Raw genomic sequence first — 9330 nt, forward strand, 5'->3', positions numbered from 1 at the left:
CCGCGGCTCGGCTGGTCTTGTTCTTTTCCTGGGGGGCGGGGTGTGTCCGGGAGACTCCGGCCAGTGGGATGGGAGCGGGGACGGGGAACGCTGCCCCCCGCCCCCGCTGGGAGGAGCCCGACCCAGAACCCAGCTTTGGCTCTAGCCCCATCGACCGAACCTGGGTTTCCAGCCCACGGCTCCTCGTCTTCTCCGCGGCAGAGACCCCCTCCCTGTTCCCCCACCACACAGCAGAGCTGCCTTTGCTGCCTCTGGGGGGCCTCCTCTCCATTGCCCCCCATCACTGGCAGGGGGCGGGGCAGACTGTCCCTTTCATTGCCTCCCAGTTACTGCCCGCAGTGCAGCTGGGGCTGAGAGTTTAATCGGGCTGCGGGGCAGAGGCTTGTCCAGAGTTGATGTCAATCCACTTTTCCACTTGTACTTCAGCTGTGTGCTGAAGAAAAGGGGTTTCTCACTGGTAACCGTTAACCGAGGTCGCTCTGTGACTGACCAGAGCCTTCACACTGGATCTGGTGCACCATCTTGCTGCCTAGGCTGGTAATGTCACACTGTGACTAGAGACATCTATTGATGCAATAACAGCTTAATATTTACAGATTCGTATTCATTGCACATGTTAGAATTTAGTGTGTTAGGAAATGACGAGATCTTGCTCATTTACTAGATAATTAACTTTTTGCTGGTGATGTGTGTCAAGCTGCATTAGGATGTTAACTGGACTATAAATAAACACAAAGCAGCACATGAAATTCATTTTTATTAAACAAACGTGCACCCACTAGCATAGCCCCTGGGTCCCTCAGAGGATCAAGCCCTATATACAGTACATGGCCTATTGTGCCTTATGTATAAAGCTTGACATGAAAAGTGAGAAGTTTTTCACTTGATTTCTTTCTTTTATATAGGAAAGCCGCCTTTATCTCAAAGTTTTTTTATATGGGCTCATAGATTCAACATATTGAGTTTCTATTTAAATCTTTTGTAATAGATTATAATAAGCTTAGCCCTTAACATACTATGTATTAATTCAGACTTCATTTTAAACAGGTTAACTTAAAAAAGGGAAAAAATGTAATTAAAATAACAAAATGGAAAAAAAAAAACCCAAAGTAAAGGTTTGTTTTTTTTCTGACGGTGAACAGAACCATTGAGGAACCTGGAAGTCGGGCTGGGACATCTGCCACAGCTTGGAAACCACCCTGTAGGCTCTGAGGACTCGTCTACACATACATCTGCATCTACTTAGTGGAGTGAAATTGGTGCAAGTGTGTATGTGGACACTCGTATTTCAGTTTATCTTCAAACTCTTCCTAAAGGACTTAAGCTAAATCAAATCAGCCTGGTTCAAACACTTGCACTGGTTTAACATCAGACAGTAAACTAAACCAGTGCAGATCTGAATATAGACAAGCCCTGAATCAGATGTCATGGCCCCTGAGATGGAGCTGAATGGAGCCTAGCACGTGTTCCAGCCTTGTGGTGTGACAGGAGAGACGGGAAAAGGAGGGTGTCCCACTGATGAGGAACAGCAGCTAAAGGAGGCCCTTAACCCGTGTGAACCTGTGGAGAAAAGATGGGAGCCAGGCGATGTGAAGAGGCTGGTCAGAGTCACTGAGGCATGTCCAGAAGGGGACATGCTTTCAACGGTGTCTGAAACTGTTCAAACTACCATGTGTGGGTGCAGCAGGAAACTGAGTGTGCCAGTGAGCTCCTATGGAACAGGTACCCAGCTTGTCTCTGCTGCTTATACTTTGTGTGCCTGCATTTGGCCAAAGGTCTTGCAGTGGGCAGGGGTTGCTACCCCTCTGAAATCCTGGGCCCCCCCCCCCCCCCCCCCATCTCCCTCTGGTCCACATCACTTTTGTTCTCTGTGAAAAGTGATAGGTGCACACCCGAACCATTGCACGGAGGCAAGACCCTGCGTGTGCATGAAAATGAACCCAAGTCTGGGGGTGGCAGGTAACACCATCTGCTCCTGCATTTTTGCTGGTGCAGCTGCTGTGCCTGTGAGATGTAGCCCTGAGCTCTGGTGAAAGCTCTTCCTAAAGCTGCTGTGCAGAAAGAGGGAAATGGGGATGTTGAGATCTCCAAATCTCACACATGCTGGAGCTGGAAGCTTCGTCTCCCATGGGATGGCCAGGGGCCATTCCCCTGAGTACCCCTCTGTCATTGTGTCACTGTCACTGATGGAAATCCCCTCTCTGTCCTGAGAATCAAGATTGCAAAGGAAACTTTCTTCAGACACGGAGAGTCAAGAGTTGCAGGGAGTCTGAGAGATCGGACCCTTGTGTGAACTCTGGGGCAGGGGCAGAGAGGCCAGTCCTTAGTCTGGGGGACCTGGGGCTTGCTTCAGACTCTCAGCACAGAGATTCCTGTATGTGGGGCAGGAAGAAGATTGATAGATCTTCCTGTTGTACATCTGATGCCTTTGCTACTCTCCCCTCACGTAACTGCACTTAGATCTAGAGAAGGAGCCTTAGAAAACTCAGTGGGTCTGTCCCAGGATGGCTGCCCCCAGGGTCTCCCAGTGACTCTTCTGTTAAATGCTGTGAACCTGACGATATTGTAGCTGCAAATAGAAAAACCGAACCCCATGTTTCTCAGATGGTCAGAGGCTGCAGTCTGTGCTGGGGGTGTCTTCAGACAGCTCTGACACCAGATGGATTTTGCATGAGCTAAAGGGAGAGGGAGGGGTGAGTGGCCCAACCTCTGAGTGGTCTCTGACTGCCTGACTTAATCCAGGGTTTGGGTGCGGCTGAAGTAGAAAGGCAGAAGGAAATTAGGTCGATATAACAAACTACATTGCTCAGGGGTGTGAAAAATCCACAGCCTTGAAAGATTCAGTTTAAACTGATCTAACCCCTTGGGTAGACAGGACTAGGCTGCCAGGAGAATTCTCCCATCAACCTCACTATCACCTCTGTGGGAGGTGGAATAGCTACTCAGAAAGAAGCTCCCCCCTCTGGCCTAGGTAGTGTCATCACTGAAATGCTACAGCAGCAGGTGCGGCATTGAGTGTGTGGGGAAAGTCTGATTATTTTTTCAATCCGCTTCTTCCCATTTGGGGCCAGAAAAAAGGTGAGTGCGTGACACGGTCCCAGCACTTCTCTCCTCTGGTCAACTGTGAGCCGGGGTAGCAGATCTGATCGTCTATGCAGGAGCAGTGGGAGAAATTCAACAGTCCAGTGGTATCTTCTAGTCCTAGGAGCCATTTAACTATGTAATGGTTGGGTGAGTGTAGGGGTGATTTGGGACTGGGCAGTTTATTATTGTGTTTAGCCCTCGGACTGGGGGTGTAGTTACTGTCTGTACACGGGGGGGGGGGGGGGGGGAGGGGACGGAACCCCCCTGGGAGTCACAATAGAGACTTGCTAGACCGACACTCAGGCACTGATCCTGTTAATGTGTCTGCTCTCCAGAAGCTCTCAGACTTTGTCTCTTTCAGGCTCTGGGTCTAACGTCAAGCTCAGGAAATGCGCTTCCTGGCAAGTCCTAGTCCCAGTTCTGATCATCATCGCTACCCTAGCAGCATTTCTAGCAGGTAAGGAGCTGGCCTACCCAGTCTCTGCTCCCCTGTTTCTGGGGAGGCAGGGACGTGACTAACCAGTGAATCCAGTGGGTCTAAAATGGCTTGTACTGACTTAGCTGTTAGACATAATAACTCTGCCTCTGAGCATTAACCTACTGCACTGGCCCTTCCAATGTGTCCTTGGAGTTAGACCCAGGGTTACATTTCAGAGACAGTGGTGTTTTGAGGGTCTCCGGCACCCGGGGACCAAGCTCACATTTGCGCCCTCCTCACGTCCCTCTTCGCGTAAGGCAGGAGGGGTCTCAGTGCCTCCTCCCAGGTACCCCAGGGAGGGGGGTCTGTACCTGTGGAGGGGCATGAGGTGTGCAGCGGGGGGGGGGCTCAAATGCAGACTTGGGTCTGCCAAGCCCCGATCCCAGCACTTACTGGCACACACCGCCCGCCTACCCCCTGCAGGCCTACACCCCAGTGTCAGCTTGGATGGGGGCAGTGGGCTGGCCCTTCTCAACATGTGTGGGAAGAGGCGCTGGGGGATGCTCCTCAGAGCCTCCTGCATCTCCAGCCCTCCACCTGTTGCGAAGGGTCAGCCAGGAGTGACCCCCTCCCTGCATTTCAGCCCATCACGATGAATGGTGGGTGAGTGGGGTTTTCAAAAGGAGGTAGCCAGAGTCGAGGGGCATGTCATGAAGGTTGCGGGCTGCGGCGCTGGAGCGGCGGGTAACTGTGCTCCGGGTTGGTCTTTCACAGTGGGTGGAGGTCATCAGAGCCTCCTGTGTGTCCTAAAGGGCCAACCTGCCACCTCACCACAAGCCAGCACCTGGGGGCCTCCCCCCCCATGACACTCTTCAGGGAGACTTTCCAAGGAGGTTGCATAACTCCGTCCCTGCCGCTGCACTGGGGGAAGAAGGCGGGGGTGGGGCTTTCAAAAGGAGGTTACCAGAGTCGAGTGCCCCCGAATTTCCCTGAGTGAGTTGGGACAGACTTTCTGAAGGCTGTTGGGGCAAGTCCCAGCTGAACCGTCTCTTTAAAGGGTGACTTGGGCACTGAACCTTTTTAACTCACCTCTTAAACTCACAGACGGTTCCCATTTCTGAGCGTCTGGTGACACCTAGTGGCTATTCATGTCTCTGCAAACAGCACTTTGTAAAACTAATTCACATGGCTCCTAATACTCTGCACAGGCTTCTTTTAAGCACAGGATACAATTCTCTGAGCTGTGCTAGTCCCTCCCACCCAGAGCTGGGAACATCCCTCGAATTCTTACGGGTACAGACTCTTACATTAAACACATCTCTGTTGGGCTAGCTCTAGCATCAGATTCTCTGGAAGCCTGTCCCTTGCACAGATTAGTGCTGTTGGGGTTTGTTCTCTAATGTGAGTCCAATCCCATCTTCATCCCAACATACAGCTCTAAAGCACAGAGCCTGGCTGGGGAGCCAGCTGGCTGGGTTAGCAGGATGTCCCTGTGTTAGCTGACCCAACGTCCCCACAATCTTTATTTTTATTTGGTTTGAATATTCGTCTGTGTGAGCCACTGGGTAATGCTCCCCCTACCTGCCTGCTCCACGCCTTCATGGTGCATCTGGTGTTATCACACTCTGCTCTTGGTTGCTTGTTAGCTGCAATTTCAGTTAATTGGACCACCAAAACTAAGCCACTAAAGAGGAGGGGGTCAGTTGCCCATCTTGTTTCAAATTTCCTCACTCAGCACAGCTGCCAGGGGTGTAAGGAGCCAGCAGCCTGGATCTGAGGGATTCTCTCCCCTCATTCACTCAGATACAGAATCAGGCTAGTTGGACGCAGTCTCTGACCCTGTATTACCTACCTCATTTTCAGTGGAAAAATCCAAACCACCTCTGGTTGCCAGGGGTGTAAGGAGCTAGCAGCCTGGGTCTGAGAGAGTCTCTCCCCTCATTCGCTCAGATACAGAATCAGGCTGGGGGGACACAGTCTCTGACCCTGTATTACTTACCTAATTTTCAGTGGAAAAATCCAAACCACGTCTAGGTGCTCCAGCCTACCTTGCTGGGCCCTGCTGCCCAGAGGGCTGGATCGGATACCGAGGAAAATGCTATTATTTCTCAGAGACTGAAGGGAACTGGACCTACAGCCAGAGCCAGTGCTCTTCACTCAGCGCCTCCTTGGCTGGGATCGACAGTGAGCAGGAAAAGGTGAGCGAGCGGCAGATGCTTTATCTGAACAGATGGGGCTTGGCAGGGCTGGAATCAGGCTGGGCTCAGCCCCAGGGTCCCAGAAATTGCCCTGTTGCCTCTTATGCTGGGAAACCTGAGAGTGTTTCTGGCAGCCGAATCCCAGCCCTGGCTAGAGCTGGGCTCACAGTCAGGGGTCACGGGGATCCCTCACTCCCAGCCCACCCTCCTCTTCCCCAGAGCCCCTGGTGGGAGGAGCCGTCTCTGTAGGGCTGGGCTGGCCCTGGACACTGGCTGCCTGTCGAGAACCTGCCTCCCCAGCTCACCACAGGCAGTAACTCCATGGGGGGGCTCCGTGTCCCTATCCGGGGAAGCACTAAGGCTCTTGGACTCTGCTGGGAGTGAGCTCGGCCCTTCCTCAGAGCAGCCCCCGTCTGTTACTCTGAGCAGGGGCGGTATATGCAACGTGCTGGGAAGGAGCCTGGCAGGTGCCAGCAATGCCAGAGTTGCCCAGACTGGAGAAGGGCAGGGGCAGGTCTGTCCATGTAAACATGGATGTGGGGATGGAGATAGAGGGGGGTGAATGTGGCCTCTGAGCAGCCCCCAGCTCCTGCACGTTTCCCCAGGCTCCCAGCTGAGCAGGTCCCAGTCTGATGGGGCTTCCAGCAAACTGGGATTCTTGGCCAGTGATTGGCTCATTGGCCGAGGCTGCTGTCACAGGGCGGAGCTGCCAGCTGCTGTCCTGATGGACCTTTGCTGGCCAGCTCTGACCCCTTCCAAACCTAGAAGGGGCCGGTGGAGGGGAGAACTGTTGGTCTAGCACAGCGGTTCTCAACCTTTTTTTCCTGAGTACCACTCGGGTCAGGTACAGTTGGGTCAAGTACCGCTTCACCTGATTGTACCTGGCCCGAGTGGAACTCGGTAAATAAGCGGGGGAAACACTTTCGGCGGCGGCAGGGATATGTGGAGTGATCAATGCCCGCCGTCGAAACCCTGCCGCCATTTGACCGTTTTCGGCGGCAGGGTGGGTGGGACTTTCGGCGGCAGTGGGCTTTCTCGGCGGCGGCGGGGGGGTTCGGCGGCGGCGAGCTTCTGCGGCAGCGGCGAGGGTAGGGATTCGGCGGCTGAATTGGCGGCGAGGTTTGCCTCGCGTACCACCGAGCCGTCTTCCGCGTACCACCAGTGTTACGCGTACCACCGGTTGAGAACCGCTGCTCTAGCAGAATCCTGTCTTGTGACCCACAGCTAGTTCGTTTAGACTGTGACTTGTTCTCAGCCTCCTTGTGGCCCAGGCTGGGCTGGTGTTGTCGGACCTGGGGCTCTCAGCTGGCAAACAACGGGTGGCCCATCCAAACCTGAACTTCTGAGCAGTGGCCACACAGAGCCCCAGGGGCAGGCGAGCACCACAGCCAGGGGCCTAAATATAATCTGGTTTGTCCGATTTTGCAGGATTTCCTGCTGCGCTATAAGGGCATCTTTGACCGTTGGATCGGCCTCCAGAGGGAGCTGGGCCAGCCCTGGAGATGGCCCAATGGCACCGAATTCGACTTTCGGTGAGTCCCTTTCCCTCTAGTAATGTTGTCAGTGTTAGCTCACAGGTGTCGCTGTGCTGCCAGTGGAACAAGAATTTATCAAACCATGGGGGGTGTTTGTGAGAATGTGTCTGGATTCTTCCCCCAACATTTGAGGCCCCAGTGCAGTGTTGTCATTATTATTTCTATTACTGAAGTGCCTTAGGAGCCCTAGACCAGGGCCCCATTGTGCTAGGCAGTGTACAAACGCAAAAGAAATTTCAGAGAGGGTGCCACACAGAGTGTGTATGAGTGACCTGTGGAATCTCCCCTTTGGTGTTGAATGGTTTCTTCCCCAAATGGTTTACAATATGGCACAGTCCTGGACTCGGGGAAGGCTGCTGCTCCGTTGGAGGGGACATTAACGAGATCTCCCTTCCCCCAGTGGGCTGTCTCAGTGGAAGTTAAACCCCTTAACTATTCTGAACTGCGTAGTATGGAGACTAGCGTCTTCTCTGCACTGTTGGTGTAACTTGAGGGTCTCTCCCTTGGAAGGTGCTAGACAGAAATCTCATTTCACTATGAAGAGTCTGTCCTGATGCCCCTATGGACTGAAACAGGCTCGCAACACTCTGACAGTCCCAGAGCTGCCTGGGGAGGATTGTATCAAACTCTTTTCCATGGGGAGCTGCTGCTGTTTGCTGCCATGTAAGAGAGGCCGGTGGAATCTCTCCCCTTTGGGCCAAATGGTACAGGAGAGAAAGTTTCGGTCTAGGTGAGAGCATCAGGCAAAGCTGAGTGGCGGGCAAGTCATGCCAAATATCTACCCAGCATAAAGAAATCACTGGAAGCCCTAGCTGTTGTTTTTCAGACCCCAGCCCCTGCTCCCTCTCCCTGCCCTGCAGTACCTGCTATCTTCCTACACTCTTACTTTCTCCTTTGCCAAGGAGGAGTCTGAAATGGGACAGATGTCCCTGCTTGCAGCTCCTCCCTTTGCTGACCTGCCTGTGTGTGTAAGTGATGGGAAATGCCCAGCACTCCCTGACTCCAGCCCCTGCTGTCTGTGTTGCAGGTTTCCAATAAGAGGAGGAGGTGACTGTGCATATCTGATTGGTGAGAACTGGGTCAGCAGCTCGAGGTGTGGCATAAAGAGATTCTGGATCTGCAGCAAACCTGATGACCTTACAATGGGAGAAGGGACATGACATGGAATCACAAGTTTGAGACTTGTGTGGACTCTGAAGTTCATAGGCCTTTCTGTGAGTGTTCCTCTGCAGTGCTTAGCTCCTGTTCCCCTGCACACTTACAGAACACTCAGATTTGCTATTCCCAAAGGAATCGTACACACGAGCTTACAAGGTTCAACTTGGGGTCACCCCTCTGGTTAACACACAGCACCTCGGTAAACTTATCCTCCTTTGCACTATAAATATATTATCAATGAACAGAAATTCAAGTGAGAGAGAGAGAGAGGGAATGTGACACTCTGTGCCTCAAAGCTGCCCCCTGGAGCCCCATATTCAGCAGTGTCCTAGAATTGTTTGGTACAAAATGTGCCTTGAGGTTTCATTTTGAAAGTCTTGTTCTGTTCAACATTAACATCCTGTTGGATTGTATGTACGATCTTTGTACGTGAAGTGATGAAGTGATGCTGTGCATGTTACTAAAATATGTTGTGAGGTGGGAAACCCCCAAAGCCAGCCTGTCAGGTGTAACAATGGTGTGAATGGCCAGACAGCATTAATGGCTCACTGACACACAACAAGGAGAGAATCCACTATCTCAAACTGTTTATATGCTTACTCTCTCATGGTAGTCAATGGATACTGCTTGACCATTGGGGGTGGACCACGGGTGGACTGGGCATCTGGCAGTTCTGGTGCACTCAAGGGCTGGTGGGCAAATCTGCTCAGGTTACAAAGGCTAGTGCATGTCGACTTGCCTTTGAAATGGCAAACTGAATATTGAACTTTGCACTGGCCAGGCTTCTGACCAGCTCCAGACGGTACAGTTCTGAGGTGCAGGGCTGAAGAGTTGGAGGGGAAGTGGCTGTTGCCTCTATTGTTGGTTCATGAATGGCTGGAGAAAGAATTCATGTAACTCAGTTAGGTGTGTCCCTGCGTGTGTAAGTGCATTACCT

The 9330-nt window shown here is 52.4% G+C and overlaps 1 protein-coding gene across 1 annotated transcript; it reads left to right on the forward strand.

The window, feature by feature from the left end:
• Positions 1–1599: 1599 nt before the first annotated feature.
• On the forward strand, positions 1600–8395 carry LOC137163329 (C-type lectin domain family 2 member D-like). The gene is made up of 5 exons (XM_067563505.1): positions 1600–1722; positions 3446–3541; positions 5513–5700; positions 7129–7232; positions 8263–8395. Exons 1-5 carry the CDS (start codon positions 1635–1637, stop codon positions 8393–8395), a joined length of 609 nt encoding a protein of 202 aa, XP_067419606.1. The 5' UTR covers positions 1600–1634.
• Positions 8396–9330: the final 935 nt, after the last annotated feature.

This window comes from Emydura macquarii, unplaced genomic scaffold, assembly GCF_026122565.2.
Source record: "Emydura macquarii macquarii isolate MOO-44397 ecotype Brisbane River unplaced genomic scaffold, CSIRO-AGI_Emac_v2 contig_2524, whole genome shotgun sequence".
Taxonomy (NCBI): domain Eukaryota; kingdom Metazoa; phylum Chordata; order Testudines; family Chelidae; genus Emydura; species Emydura macquarii.